Below are 16,948 nucleotides of genomic sequence, written 5' to 3' on the forward strand. Positions count from 1 at the left end.
TCATTTTGTCTTTTTTAGTCATTTTTACATCTATTTTAGGTCATTTTGTCTTTTCTAGTCATTTTTACATCTATTTTTGGTCATTTAGTCTTTTTTAGTCATTTTAACATCTATTTTTGGACATTTTGTGTCTTTTTTGATCATTTTGTATCTTTTTTTTTTTAAATTGCTTTTACATATACAGAGGCTGAACACCTCTCTGTTTCATTATGTTCATTTTTACATTTGTTTTCTTAAGTTGCAGCTCTGTGAGCTCTCAGGGACACCGTAATTCTGTAATATTTTCCATTTTTTTTTTCCCGTTTTCGGTTTAATGTCCAAAATGATTTTGCTCTCACTGTAATTGAGTCCTCAGACTCGTAGAGGGCAGATGTGAAACTTGTGAAACAAAGAAATGCGTCTTCAAACATCAAAGGCTCAGCTTGAACTCTGGACCTTCACAACGTCACCCTGATGTCACGGTGAACTGTCGAGTTCAGCAGAAATGCAAAACAAAGAATCTAAAAAGCATTTTTGTGTAATAAAGCTAATGTTCTCATGCATGGTGCTTTTTAAAAGGGATGTTTCACAAACACAAGGACAAACATCCAAGGCAGCAAATATGCTAAACAAGTATCTCTGATCCAGTTTTCCACCATGGCGTCCCTGCTGGTTCCTCCCAGCTCCACCTCAGCGTTCTGACACTCTTTCATCACCACGAGTTATTTCTCTGCACACGCTGGATAAGAAGTGGATAGAAAGGTAAGAGTCCTGTAAATCCTTGGAGAGGATGAAAGCAACCAAGTGGTCATAAATCCTGCAGGCTGACTATCAGGGAGGCTGCTGAAGAGCACAAAATGCTTTTTCACACACACACAACGACCACGCAGAGTGTAATGCTGCTGGTGTTACAGGAAGCCACAGATGGAGTTATTCATGTGTTAATGTTGGTGATTGGTGCAGACAGAACATGACAGAACTGGTTATTAGTTCTAGTTTGAGTGCTTTGAAATGATCTTTTGTTCCTTTTTCAGGTGTCTAAATAATGACTGTACTTATTGTTATTAACAAAGGTGGAAGAAGCATGATGGACGAGTAGTTTTGCACAAAATGGTCAGTTTAAGTCGTGGCATGATTATAGACAAAGTGCATTAACAGACGAAGCACAAACAATTTAAGTTTATTCTTTGTTCCTGTCACATTTTATTCACTGTGGCCTCGATGGAAACAGCACAACCATCACTATGGAGAATGTTAGAAGTTAAAATGTATCAGAAGAGAAAGTTGAATTTATTATCTGAAATAAAATAGAATCTATGCAACAAGCGTTACTGGAACCTGGTCTCACAGGAATCCGTGGAATAGCCACGGAATCACTCAAATTTCCGTGAAACTGACACGGATTTCGCTACAATGCAAGTTAATGACATATCGTCATATCTCGTGGCTATTCCATGGATATTTGTTCCTATTGGTTTGTTCCAAGTCACGTGACTTTCAAGGTCCCGGCGGTCAGAACAAAAAACATGGCGGACAGTTCTCTCATTTTTAGTGAAAAAAAAAATCAATATTTTGACTTAGTTTCTGCATAAAAATGGATTTTGATCACATTTCTAGCGAGAAATATATGTTTTATTTTCTAAATATTCACTCAGTGAATGTACATAATCACTTTGTATGTTGGAATAGCCACGGGATATGACTGGCATTAACTTGCATTGTAGCCAAATCCGTGTCAGTTTCACGGAAATTTGAGTGATTCCGTGGCTATTCCGCGGATTCCTGTGAGACCAGGTTTTCCCTGATATCCTTCATATTCTACCTTTAATGCTCCCAGAGCGATCAGAAGCAGCCATCAGCAGTGTGTTACCTTCACTGAACTCTTTACTGTCTTTACTGGCGACTTTGACTGTGACTTTGCAGAGCCAGGAGTGTGTGTTGTGTGTTGGAATGGAGAAATAAGAAAAGAGAAGTTGGAGGAGACAGCAGCTGACGGCTGAGGAAGAACGAGGCTGAGAGAGGAAGAGGAGGAAGGTGAGAGCTCACATTTCATTAGAGGAGCTCTGATGGACAGTCTCCTCTCAGAGAGGGAGGAGGAGGAGGAGGAGGAGGACCAGGATCACATTTCCTCCAGAAAGAGAGTTTAAAAGTAATTTATCGACTTGGTTTTAACCTGCAGCGTGCCCTTTTTGTCTCCGATGGCCTTTTCTGATGGGAAACTAAGAAGGGTTGTATAAGTTATCAGCAGCTCGGAGATAAAAGAGTCCTAACAGTCTGCAGGACGTTTAATAGATGCTGCAGGAGTTCTACACTGTAAAAAACGTCCCGTTGGTTTTACAGAAAAATAACTGTCAGCTGGTTACCAGAATATTTCCATAAAAAAACAGAACATATGTCAACATCTTTACAGAACAACTTGTACATTTTACATCCTAAAACTGTAGTCATTAAAAAAAAAAAAAAAATTTAAGTTGTAGATTATAGCGTCCTTTACTGCTAATTTAACAGGATGATGCTGCTTTTATACTCATTATTTATGCAAAAAATAAATCTGCATGCAGATTTAGCTTATTGTGCATTGAATTAATTTACTGATGTAAATTAACATTCAGTTATTATTTATTGTACACTGAATACCAGTAAAATTTACAAGTTGTTCTGAAAAGTTGTTTACATTTGTACTGTATTTTTTGCAGAATTATTCTGGTAACCACAGCTCACAGTTTTTTTTCTGTAAAAGCAACAGCATTTTTTCTACAGTGTACTCTTTGCAGGCTGACAAATCTACGCACCAAACCAACAAATCTTCAGGTACCTGAACAGAAAAACTCCGTGGTTAAGGTCTGGTTAACCCTCTGGAGGCCACGGAAGCGTAGTAACATGATTTTACTTCTTTTTTTTTGCAGAGATTTTTCTGCAAAGAAATTTTGCAGTGTGCATTCAGCATTTTTAATGTAACCCTTGTGTTTTTTGTCATTTCTTTTTTTGTGTGTGTTTTTGTGTGTTTGGAGTGTGTTTTTATGTGTTTTTAGTAATTTTAGTGGGGTTCCTTTGTGTTCAAAATGTTGATCCAGTAATTGAAAATGAAAAAAATAATAATCAGGTCATACAGGTGAGGTTGTGCTGAAAACAATGATACCAACATGTCATAGTAAAGGTGTTTAAGTGGTTTATATACAGGCAGAATAAAATTTAATGAAAATTAAAACACAAACAGGTAAAAGTTGTGAGGAGATGCAGTTCTTTCCATATTTAGGGCCCGAGCACTAACAGTGTGAGGACCCTGTTGAAATTGGTCCGTTTATTATTATAACGATAAATTAATCGCGTTTTTGAGAGCTTGACGGCTTTCATTGGTTTCAGAAATGGGCGTGGCTAAATGACCTACTAGCGCCCCCTAGAATTCAGCCCCTAAAACAGGTTTGTCGTAGAGACACGAAATTTGGTCCATCCATGTATCATGGGAAGACAAACCAAAAAGTCTCAAGAAGCCATACCCAAAAACAAACAGGAAGTCGGCCATCTTGGATTGAAAATGGCTTTTTAGACATTTTTTCGCCATTTTCACGCCGCATACTTTAACAAACTCCTCCTACAGATTAAATCCGATCCACTTCAGACCTGTTCAGTACTATCACAAGGCCTTTGACATCAAAAGTTATTAAAATATTTGCAGACCGTCACACTATGGGGGCGTGGCATGGCGGCAAAATATGGTGTTTTGGCATAAAACACGAGAGACTGTATTACTTGACCATACTACAGACATTTTTTACAGTGTACTGTGACAGTCCGGAAGCTTTTTTTCTCTGACACGTTTTAAAGTGTGTCTGACAGGTAAAAGGTGAGACCTGACAGGAACGACTCAGTCTTTCCTAATCAATGACAAAGAGTGATCAGTGACATCACTGACCCAGCATCACTCTCCAGTTCCATTTACCAGCCCAGTGGTGGTGTTAACACACAGACACATTATCATGTACTGATAGAAACACACACACACACACACACACACACACACAAACACACACACACACACACACACACACACACACACACACACACACAGAGGGAGGAAATGACTTGTTGTTAATCTCACCTTTCCTGCTGCAGAGGCTCCTTTGTCCATCGAGAAGCTGCAGAGAAACAGAAAAAGAGGACAAATTGATCACTGAGGGACAGTAGAATCCACACACACACACACACACATATATATATATATATATATATATATGTGTGTGTGTGTGTGTGTGTGTCTTGGAAAAAAAAAACCCTGATTAGAAATATAAATCTTGAATATGAGGTGCTGCATTTATATTTCTGCCATTTATTTGTTTTCAGTTTCAGTGTTTACAGTGAAATGACAACAAAACATATTTTGCTTGTCACATGAATATTATGACCCACAGTGTGCAGACAGAGGACAGGAAGTGGAAAATCAATATAATGCAAGGATTAGAAACAGAGGAGAGTGACTAGATGAAAGAGTTGGATGAACCTGCACGCAGAAGAAATCATCAGAAAACAGAAGCTCGTGTTGGAAGTGAGTCATAAAAAAGGAAGAAAAGCAATGTTTGCCTCAACATGACCGATTTGTCCGGTGTGAACGGCATCGTTATTACAAATTAATATGTCCTCCAGACCTCCTACTAAAGGGCAACCCTGATGAAAGCATACACGAGTCTAGACTAGAGGACTAGAACTGTTTGATGTCGGGTTCACAACCTCGGAACCAAGACAGTCTTTAATTACAGAGTCTATAAATTAGTAAATGTGTTTGCGTGTTTTTATATTGTTATTTAAACTCCAACCACAGACTGGATAATAGTGAAATTTGATGTTTCTGGGTAATCCAAATAAATATCACCGTTAACAACCATCATTATCAACACACCCGGACCGTACTTCTGTCCTTCACAATAAAATACAGGACAGTAAAAATACAGACTAACCAACCACCCAACCAACCAACCAACCATTCAACCAACCAACTAACCACCCATCCAACCAACCATTCAACCAACCAACCAACCAACCAACCACTCAACCATTCAACCATTCAACCAACAAACCAACCATTCAACCATTCAACCTACCTACCTCCCTCCCTCCCTCCCTCCCTCCCTACCAACCAACCAACCAACCAACCAACCAACCAACCAACCAACCAACCACCCATCCAACCAACCATTCAACCAACCAACCAACCAACCAACCAACCAACCAACCATTCAACTAACCAACCGACCTACTAACCAATCAACCAACCACCCATCCAACCAACCAACCAACCAACCAACCAACCAACCACCAATCCAACCAACCATTCAACCAACCAACCAACCAACCAACCAACCAACCAACCAACCAACCATTCAACTAACCAACCAACCATCCAATCAACCAACCAACCAACCAACCAACCATTCAACCAACCAACCAACCAACCATTCCTCCCAACACACCCTGACCGTACTTCTGTCCTTCACAATAAAATACAGGACAGTAAAAATACAGATGGACTTTAAGATCGTTGCTGAGCGTTCTTACTGCTTTCTTGCATCAGAGTTACTTTCTTATTCTAATCAGAAATGTAAATCTACATGTACAGAAACTAAATTTCACATGTAGATTGTTAAATATGAAATCAATTCAAATCAATTCTATCTGAACTGATGTTGACGATCTTATTATAAATGACGATGAAAACACCGGAAAGTGCGACATTGCAGATGTGTCCGATTTGGGATACAGTCTCTATACAATATTATTATTATTATTATTTTTATTATTATTATTTAGCAATGTCATTCATTTATTTTGCATTTAAGTCCATTTAAAAACCCAAAAGTTGAGATGCTTTCATCTTCTTGCCTTGTGTCATTAGTTTCCATGATGCACATTGAGAATCAGTGAGATTAAAGTGCTGCTCACAGTGTTTCATCAGTAGAAAGAGAGCAGCGAGGGAGGAAACGTTTAAAGATCAGAACGAGGACGAGAGAGAAACGGCTGAGCTGGTGGCAAAAGCCAACCGAGCTAATTGAATGTGAATCTCAAACAGGTCTCCATGCTGAGTTTAATGTGCCATTGCAGGTGGGACTGCAGTATTTTCTGCCTCTGGTTTAATTATATATTTTGAGGGTTTTTTTTTCCTGGCCCTGAAGGCATCGCTTTGAGTTGTCGCATTTACTGGAGAATTTAAAGCCTATTACTTCGTGTGCACTTGAGGATGTAAAGACATCTAGTCGAGTCATTTCACTCCGTCAGGAATACGGAGCTGAAAAAAATGATACATATTTCAAACCACTTTAGTTTATGTTTGCACAGAGAGTGTGTTGGCGCGTGTTTGTGATGCATTTCAATGTCTGTGCTTTACATTATTGAAAAGCCTGACTGGAAGACGTAGCCGTTTCACATTTCTAGTAATAAAATGTCTCTCTGTGCAGCAGTTTCTGCCACATCTCTAAGTAAACATGAAAGCCATGACGAAGATTTAAAAATCTGTGGTAGTGTGCATTTATCAGCCTGTGATAACTGAGGAATGTATTTACCAAAATGAAAAGCTGACAGTCAGGATATTTTACATCCTCTTTACCGTAGCTACAGAATATGTGTGAGTGAGATAGAGAGAACACAACATCCCAGAGAGAGAACTGGTTATCTGCACTGTTTCAGTTCATCAAATCAAGAAAAATCAAAGGCTACTTTTGAGTCCGATGATAGTAGAACACCAGGGGTCCTTTAGTCCGTATGTGACAACTTTTCCATGATTTTTTTTGTTGCCATAACCAGGTTTTTAATGGTTGGCCTATTTCAACAGACCTCTGGGAACAGTTCATCTTGTAGGTAGAACACAGTGGCTAAAGTTAGTTAAAGTTAGCTGCTATAGTAGCAGTACGCTAGTGGAGAATCTTTGTACCTCCAGGTCTGAAAAGTTAAGTGCCTTAAATCTGCATTCTTCCTAACGGCCAGCAGGGGGCGACTCCACTGGTTGAAAAAGAAGGCAGACTGTCTCGAAGCACACGTCTGGACACGCTTATTATCAAGTTATTTCAAGATAATTATAATTTCTCGTTATGACGTTATAACGATCATAGTGCGCTAACATTAACCGGCGATTGATAGCATGCTAGCGTTACAACCTATCATAGCATGCTAACGTTAGCCACCGATCGCTAGCTTGCTAGCTTTAGCAGGCTAGTAAGACCAACTTGGTGCCGTTGAGAGAGACAAACTAAAACGTGAATCATTCATTTATTTGATTTGTTTAACTGCAATCTGATTGATACGGGCTAGCGGGCTAACGCTATAAATCACGTCATTGGATGAAATTTTCATTATCATGAAATAAAGTAACATACATCACTTTTAAGTGTCCTCTGGAAACACTTCTGTTGTGTTGTGGTCTTTGTTTTCTAAATGCTGCTCTTGTGTTGTCAGATTGATGAAGATGTTTTCTCAGTTTGTTTGTGTTTTGTGTATTTGCATGTGTTAAAAAATGAATTGCTGTGTAAAAGGATGAACTTATTCTGCTCTTATATGGTTATAAAACTAAATCAACATTGATACAACAATACTATCGTTTATCGTGATAGTTTCTGGGAAAATATATCGTCCTAAAAAATGTGTTATAATGACAGCTCTACTCAAGTTACATAAAATAAACTTGTTGTTGTTTCAGCTTTGTCTTCATGTTGTTGCAGAGAGATTCTGCAGTGAAACAGTTTGTGTCTAACTGTGACAAACACTAAAACAACCATGACAGAAACTCCTCCTGGAGTGTTTTTTTTTGTTAATTTTTTTGTTTGTTAATTTTTTGTTTTTTTATGTGTGTTTTTATGTGTGTGTTTTGTGTGTTTTTTTGTTTTTTTTTGTAATTGTTTTGTGTTTTTGTGTGTTTTTATGTTTTTTGTAATTTTTTGTGTGTTTTTGTGTGTTTTTTGTGTGTTTTTATGTTTTTTTTGTAATTCTTTGGTTTGTTTTTGTGTGTTTCTTGTGTTGTGTGTTTTATGTGTGTTTTTGTGTGCTTTTTGTAAAAAAAAAAAAAAATGTGTTTTTTGTATGTTTCTTCTTTGTGTTTTTGTGTTTCAAAATGTTGATCCATTAAGTCAAAATGACTAAATAATAATGAGGTTGAGCTGAAAAAAAGATGATAGCAGCATGACATGGTGATCATTATTTAAGTTGCATATACAGACAGAAAGAAAAAGAGTCAAAAACCAACAAAATAGACCCAAACTCCAAAGGGTTACTGTTGCTGCATGTAGGTCCTGGAGTGAAACAGTTTGTGTCTAACTGTGACAAACACTAAAACAACATGAGAGAAACTCCTCCTGGAGGGAATTCACCCAGAAACTCATTGTCCATGTAAATGTTAAATATGTGTTCTAGCCCCGTTTGTTTGTGTTGAATCAGGGAGGAATTACTGGTTGAGGTTGTCGGGTTTTGTGTCATTGAGTTGATGAGAAAATGAGTCTGGCATTTACATCAGACGTTAATTTGGATGTTGGGGATCATTTGATTCCAGGTCAGGAGCTGCAGATGAGCTGCTCAGGTGGCATTTTCAAAGGAGCTCTGGCATTTTTCCAACAGAGCTGCAGATTGCATTTTTATTTCTGCTAAAAGACATGAACGGGAGTTCTGCAGACTCCGGTTAAAGACTGAGGCATCTACTATAGTTAAAGATGGTCCACAGCAAAATCTGCACTGTTGTTTTTTCAGTGTTGATAATTTTGAGTTGGTGAGTGTTGGTTTTGGAGTTGTTTTAACACTGTAGTGATCAAAAAGCTTCACCAGTGTTGTTACATGTTAACACCTGAGTTAGATTCACTTCAGCTGGAGCTGATTTTCAGATTTATTGACTTGTATGTTAAGTGAAAGACAGAATGTACAGAGGGTCAAAACAAAACAATGAATGTTAATTATCACGTTAGTGAAAGGAAATAACATGATGAATACACTTTGATGTGTCAAAGTAACACAATGTAGGTTAGAAATTAACATTCAAAGCGAAAAGGAAATAACATGATTTGGAGTTAAAAGTGCTCTTATGTGGTGTCATAGAACACCAAGGGTGTCAAATATTTCACGCTATTAAAGAGTTTAAATATTAAAACTTTTCAAAGTGTAATTTTAACTCAGAGTCCGTGAGAACTATATAAACTCAGAAAAAGTGTTACATTAAACACTCTGTTGTAAGTGTGAGTTGATTCACACTCCTGATTTTGCTGTGTGTTCTCTTCATTATCTCGGTGAGTCCCAGTCTTCTTTCTGGTTTTAGGATAAAATCTGTGTTTCATTAAAGTGTTCAGTGAGTTTAGTGGTGGAACAAGTCAAATACAGACACTGTGACAACTAGAATGAATCCCTGCAGATGCAGTTTACTTTCTGTCCAGATTTACAAAATATTTGTAGTAAAGACTTTAAAGGATGCACCGATCTATCGGCAGTGGTTTAATGTAACGAAGTACATTTACTCAAGTACTGTACTTAAGTACAGTTTTGAGGTATTTGTCCTTTACTGGAGTATTTCCATTTTATGTAACTTCTTATTTCTACTCCACTACATTTAGCTGACAGCTTAAGTTACTTGTCAGGTCTTTTTTATTTTATTTTATTTTATTTTACTTAATTTTTTTAAATGTATTTTGTATGAATTTTTTTTGGTGTTGTTGTTAGTTTGTTGTTTTGTTCTTTTTCTTTGAGATCGTCATTTGGGAAATACCAGTTTGCCTTGTATATATGTTTGTCTGTTTACCCTATGTTTTGTTATTTTGTCACAAAAAACCCCAAAATGTATATATATTTAGAATATATTTAACAATCTGAGTGGGTTCATTCTGCATAACGAGTACTTTTACTTTTGATACTTTAAGTACATTTTGATGCTGATACTTTTGTACTTTTACTTCAGTAAGTTTTGAATGCAGGACTTTTACTGTAGTGGAGTCATTTCACAGTGTAGTATTTGTACTTTTACTGCAGTAAATAAAGGATCTGAATACTTCTTCCACTACTGAAAATGTATCCATTAATCTCGATGGGCTCTCTCTCTCTCACATGGTGGTTTTAACGTCCCAACATGAAGTTTTCACATGATTTTTTCCAGTTGAGAACCCATTTTTCCAATTATACTTCAACGCCACATGACTCAGCGGAGGTCACAGGGAATCTATTTGTCACTCACTACATTTGTTCATCAAAAATGCATCCAAAAAACAAGACAATGGTGATTTTCAGCAGTCCAGTTTGAAATATTGCAGCATGTAATGAAGAATGGGAATGATCCAGAGAGAGAAAAGCTGCAGGTGATGCTGCTCCTCCTTCTCTAACACTGTGTGCAGACTCATGCTGCGTGCAGCATAAATTACATCACTGTTGGTCACAGGATGATGGGAAATGCCAATTATTGCCTGTTGTGAATGAAGCACCAATGCCCTTGCAACGTTAACAAAAGTGAAAAATAATTTGTGCGTCCGCCCCGTGATCCAGTCCGGCTCCAGACTGTAATGGCTTCTTCCTTGGCCAATGTTTCACCCTTCAAACAAGTTTAATAACAAAAAAAAAATCAGGCCAGTTTTTCTATAATCCTGCTGACAAACATAAACCGAGCCAAAAACATTTACTTCTTGGCAAAGATGATAAAATGAAACACAAATCAAGACTGATTCTTTAGGAAATGATGCTTATTTGCTTCTATTTGCAAGAGTTGGATAAGAAAATGGATTCATTCCCATATCTGCATTTTAACCCTTTGATGCAAAACATGAGTAAAAAATGAACCACATTCATTCCCTTCATGTTATTTAATGCTGCTGTGTGTTTCTGTGCTCTATCTTTTGATATCAACTTATTTTATGATTGAATGTTCCAAGTATTCTTTAAATATCTTGTTTTTCATGACAACAGAAAATTATTTCCATTTTGCCTCTCATACTTTATGAAGAAAAAAACGTTTTGTATTACAAAAAGGTTTTTTCGTAATACCCATTTAAGGCGGGAAAGCATAACCACATTTCTACCATTAAAACCGGGAAAGTGGATACGTCGCTTTGTAGTATTTGTAGTTTTTTCCACCTATTTTCGGTCTCCTGGCCAATGAAATGCATCAGAATACATGTGGGAGTGTCGCAATGCAACATGGGACTTTTCCAGAACTTTGAAATCATCACCAAAAAAAGACACAAAATGACTGAAAAAAGACACAAAATGACCAAAAAAAGACACAAAATGACTGAAAAAAGACACAAAATGACCAAAAAAAGACACAAAAAGAAACAAAATGACTAAAAAAAGGCACAAAAAGACTAAAAAAAGACACAAAATGACTAAAAAAGACACAAAATGACCAAAAAAAGACACAAAAACACACAAAATGACTAAAAAAAGACACAAAATAACTAAAAAAAGACACAAAATGACCAAAAAAAGACACACAAAGAAACAAAATGACAAAAAGAGACACAAAAACACACAAAATGACTAAAAAAAGACACAAAATAACAAAAAAAAGACACAAAAATACACAAAATGACTAAAAAAAGACACAAAATAACTAAAAAAAGACACAAAATGACCAAAAAAAGACACAAAAACACACAAAATGACTAAAAAAAGACACAAAATAACAAAAAAAAGACACAAAAATACACAAAATGACTAAAAAAAGACACAAAATAACTAAAAAAAGACACAAAATGACCAAAAAAAGACACAAAAACACACAAAATGACTAAAAAAAGACACAAAATAACTAAAAAAGACACAAAATGACCAAACAAAGACACAAAAACACACAAAATGACTAAAAAAAGACACAAAATGACTAAAAAAGACACAAAATGACCAAAAAAGACACAAAATGACTAAAAAAAAGACACAAAAAGTCACAAAATGTGAATACATGTGGGAGTGTCCCAATGCATCATGGGACTTTTCCAGAACTTATAAATCATGGTGAAGACGACTATAGCGGAGGGAGCTCAGATATAACAGCTATAAGCTCTCAGATACTTTATGAATTTCATTTCTATCTGCTACAGAGGCTGAAAAATCTATTATTTAGTAGAAGAGTTGACACTTCTGTTGGATTTACAGAAAAACTTCAGGTTTTAGGGTCTGATTTTAAAATCACCAATCAGAGGTTTTACAGGCAGTTTTAGTCCTAAATGGGTTAAGATATGAGCAGCTCTGATTTAGGAAATCCCACTGCACCATTTGGAACAATAACAGGAAAACAATAGACCAGACACACGGATATTAGGTATAATAGAGACATTTTTTACAGCCGTTTTAGACCTAAATGGGTTAATAAACAGTAAAAACTAAAATAGACACAAAAAGACACAAAGTGACCAAAGAAAGACACAAAATCACCAAAAAAAAGACACAAAATCACCAAAAAGACACAAAGATGACTAAAAAATGACTAAAAAAAGACACAAAATGACGGAAAAAAGACACAAAATGACCAAAAAGACACAAAATGACCAAAAATAAGACACAAAAGTATAAAAAAAGACACGAAATCACAAAAAAAAAGACAGAATTAGACGTTTTAGGCCTCAATGGGTTAAGATCAGAGCAGCTCTGATTTAGGAAATCCCACTGCACCATTTGGAAGAATAACAGGAAAACAAGAGACCTGACACACGGATATTAGGTATAATAGAGGCATTTTTACAGCCGTTTTAGACCTAAATGGGTTAATAAACAGTAAAAACTAAAATAGACACAAAAAGACACAAAGTGACCAAAGAAAGACACAAAATCACCAAAAAAAGACACAAAATCACCAAAAAGACACAAAGATGACTAAAAAATGACTAAAAAAAGACACAAAATGACGGAAAAAAGACACAGAATTACCCAAAAAAGACACAAATGACACAAAATGACCAAAAAGACACAAAATGACCAAAAAGACACAAAGATGACTAAAAAATGACTAAAAAAAGACACAAAATGACGGAAAAAAGACACAGAATTACCAAAAAAAGACACAAATGACACAAAATGACCAAAAAGACACAAAATCACCAAAAAGACACAAAGATGACTAAAAAATGACTAAAAAAAGACACAAAATGACGGAAAAAAGACACAGAATTACCAAAAAAAGACACAAATGACACAAAATGACCAAAAAGACACAAAATGACCAAAAATAAGACACAAAAGTATCAAAAAAGACACGAAATCACAAAAAAAAGACAGAATTAGACGTTTTAGGCCTCAATGGGTTAATATATGAGCAGCTCTGATTTAGGAAATCCCACTGCACCATTTGGAACAATAACAGGAAAACAAGAGACCTGACACACGGATATTAGGTATAATAGAGGCATTTTTTACAGCCGTTTTAGACCTAAATGGGTTAATAAACAGACCTAAATGGGTTAATAAACAGACCTAAATGGGTTAAAAAACAGTAAAAACTAGCATTAGAAGATCAGATGAGGAGAACTTTCCCAGTGGGTTGGACTCACCCGGCCACGCTGCTGTTGGCGGAGCTCTCTCCGATCTGCGAGCTGGCGATCCACTTGGTCTCGCCCACCACCGTCCTGGCGTGCGGCAGGCGGCCGACGTCTTTCACCGTCATCATCAGGTGGCGTGACGACTTCAGCACGCGGACGGCCTCGTCGTGCGGGATGCTCAGGAAGCTGCGACCGTTCACCTCCAGGATCTGGTCTCCGACCTGCGGGCCGGGGAGGGAACACACAGGCAAGGAGGACGGGTCTGAGCATGGCGGCAAGGACGGACCAGGAAGAGGCTGTCACAGGCAGGCACGGGTTCAAAGGTCAAAGGTCAGACGGAGGTAGTGTAACAGACGGTGAGGTGGAGGTGTGTGACATGTTTCATGGATCAGAGTGAGATCAGGAAGTTATTTGATAAAAGTTGTGGCTCTCTCTCAGAAATAATCACACACAGAATAAAATATTCTGCTCTCACTGACAGGTTCAAGACCACACCTGTTTAATATGTAATGTAAAGGCTTTCATATGTAATTTCTCATTCTGAGCCCGGAGGCAGCAGGACTGTAATGATGTCCATACTAAACACCACCATGGACCAAACCTGATACCTCCTCTAACGAGCTGGTGTGATGTATCTGAGACCCCCAGGTTGACCCTCAGACCCTCGTCTCTATCTATCTATTAATCAGGATTATTCATCATGTTAGGGAAAACATCTGTATTTTTATTGCACTACTTTTAAACAAACAATAAAACAGTTTTTAGTGTCTGGTGCTTGTTGTAAACAAACAGAGATCGCTAAGTGAACACCTCCTGCAGCAGCAGCACATACACACTGTACTGCTACAGAGCTAACTGTTAGCACATACACACTGTACTGCTACAGAGCTAACTGTTAGCCTGTTAGCACATACACACTGTACTGCTACAGAGCTAACTGTTAGCCTGTTAGCACATACACACTGTACTGCTACAGAGCTAACTGTTAGCCTGTTAGCACATACACACTGTACTGCTACAGAGCTAACTGTTAGCCTGTTAGCACATACACACTGTACTGCTACAGAGCTAACTGTTAGCCTGTTAGCACATACACACTGTACTGCTACAGAGCTAACTGTTAGCCTGTTAGCACATACACACCGTACTGCTAGAGAGATAACTGTTAGCCTGTTAGCACATACACACTGTACTGCTACAGAGCTAACTGTTAGCCTGTTAGCACATACACACTGTACTGCTACAGAGCTAACTGATAGCCTGTTAGCACATACACACTGTACTGCTACAGAGCTAACTGTTAGCCTGTTAGCACATACACACTGTACTGCTACAGAGCTAACTGTTAGCCTGTTAGCACATACACACTGTACTGCTACAGAGCTAACTGTTAGCCTGTTAGCACATACACACTGTACTGCTACAGTGGCAACACTGCTTCGCCGGCTTTTACAAATGTTGCGTGTTGTTGTGGCGTCCAGTACTACGTCACATCCTGTTTAGCGTTCTATCCAATCAGCAACCAGGCTTTTTTCAGGGGAGAAAAACGGCCCCGCCCCCTGGTGGTTGGTGGACTACTGGTGTAGAAAGTATTGATTAGATATGAAGGAGAGACACATCAAATTGAAAATCAGGTTAATTTATTCGTGGTGGCCAAAATTGTGATCATGATTAAAATTTGATTATTGTGCAGCCCTACTCAAAACCACTACAAAGAGACACAAAATTGCCACAAAGAGACCCACAACAATTACAAAGACATACAAAATAACTACAACTAGACAGAAAACAACAAGAGGCTACGATAACACAACGATTCAGTCTGTATGTTGCTCTTGAGTATGAGAGGTGGTGGGTCCTCTTGCATGACTGGCCCAGGGGCCCATTGTGTCACAACCGGCCCATGAATGGCTCATGAATTTCAGCTTCTTTTCCTGTACAGAGAGGAGAAGCACCATCCATCTTCATATGCAGTCTATAGTCCTGACTGTGATGTATTGTGTTCTCCGTGTTTAGGGAATGTCGGTCAGACATCATATTTTAACTGGAACATTTCTAAAGAAATGTTGAGTGTGCTTGACTCTCACCCATACATTATTGGATTACAAATTGAACCGTTTTCAAAATGGAAAAGAGGAGGAAGTCCTGTAAGATTATAAACAAGGTACAATGAAAAAAAAATATTTTTTTGGCCCTGTAATTATTATTTCAATCATCTATCTATTATTATTATTATTATTATATACCGTCTAGCCACTATAGAATTGTTGCCATCATATCATATCACCAGTTTAATTATTATCATCATCTGCCAACCATCCTACCAGCTGATGTTCTTCTTTTTAACTTATTAAGTGTCCTTGTTCTTGTTCTATTGTGTTTTTTTCTATTGTTGTTTTTATTTATGTTACCTCAGTATTTTATTTTATTTATTTTATTCTATTGTATTTTACTGTACTTGAATACCGGACTGCTGTGACAACCGAATTTCCCTTCGGGGATGAATAAAGTAATCTATCTATCTATCTATATCAATTCTACAAAGAAATACAAATTCAGTGCTTTTACTTTAAAATATCAGTTTTTCATGTGGTGCATTACTCAGTGATTGTTTGTTATTATGTGTCCTCACTTTTAATGTAAATTGAATCATTTGTTCCAAGTAATATTCATTAAACCAGTTCATTGGCTTCATTAGTTGATATTTCCAAGTCAAATGTAATTGAGGAATATCAGTGAATCTGCAATTTACTTGTGTATTTAATTAAAAAAATAAGTGGTAAATAAATAAATATGACTTAGAAACAGCCTGAGTAAAGATTACAAACACTTTCTGTGTGGAAAAACTTGCCTAGCTTTTTTTTAAGTAAATGTCACTCCAATTTTTTTCAGTGTAGCTAAGCAACCAGGGCCAGGTGGCGTCCACCAATCAGAGCAGAGCAATCAACTGAAATCAACTGCTGCTGTGAAGCCACTGACTGAGAGCAAAAAACAGCACAAAGTTCTCCTCTAACAAAAAACATTTTTTGCCAAACCGTGGCTCCTATCATTGATCCGACTTCACTTTGAGCATCCTCAGTTCTTCCTGAACGTCTACTTATGTGTTTTGTGAAGAAAAATTAAGAGTGGCATTTACGGCCTCGAGTGCAGTTTCCAAATTTTTCTCTCCCTCTGCACTCTAGCGATGATGTCACCCACTCTCGCCTCTCCATAGGGTAACATTGGGAGGATTTTTTGGAGTGTTTTTGCCAAATAATTTGAAAACCGTTTGGTGAAACCCTTAGAAAATTCAGAGCACACTTGTCATGGCCGAGCCGGTCGATTTGATACCTTTTTAGTGAATGTGAGACCAAAACTCTGGGAGGAGTAGTCGACCGAAAAAAAAAACACGGAATAAACGGAAGAATAAAATCTTGGATTAAGCCCGGTGGAGAGCAGATAGTGTGCTTTTTCAGGCACAATCAATTACAAACTACACAAAACAACAGAACACA

General features: G+C 37.4%; 1 protein-coding gene across 1 annotated transcript in view; it reads right to left on the reverse strand.

Moving 5' to 3' along the window:
* The window catches only part of whrna (whirlin a), a 296,475-nt gene that overhangs the window by 73,948 nt on the left and 205,579 nt on the right, over positions 1-16,948 (reverse strand). The window contains 2 exon segments of the mRNA XM_059358134.1: positions 4,079-4,115; positions 13,467-13,675. Coding sequence (XP_059214117.1) covers positions 4,079-4,115; positions 13,467-13,675 — 246 coding nt within the window.

Source organism: Centropristis striata, chromosome 19, assembly GCF_030273125.1.
Source record: "Centropristis striata isolate RG_2023a ecotype Rhode Island chromosome 19, C.striata_1.0, whole genome shotgun sequence".
NCBI lineage: Eukaryota > Metazoa > Chordata > Actinopteri > Perciformes > Serranidae > Centropristis > Centropristis striata.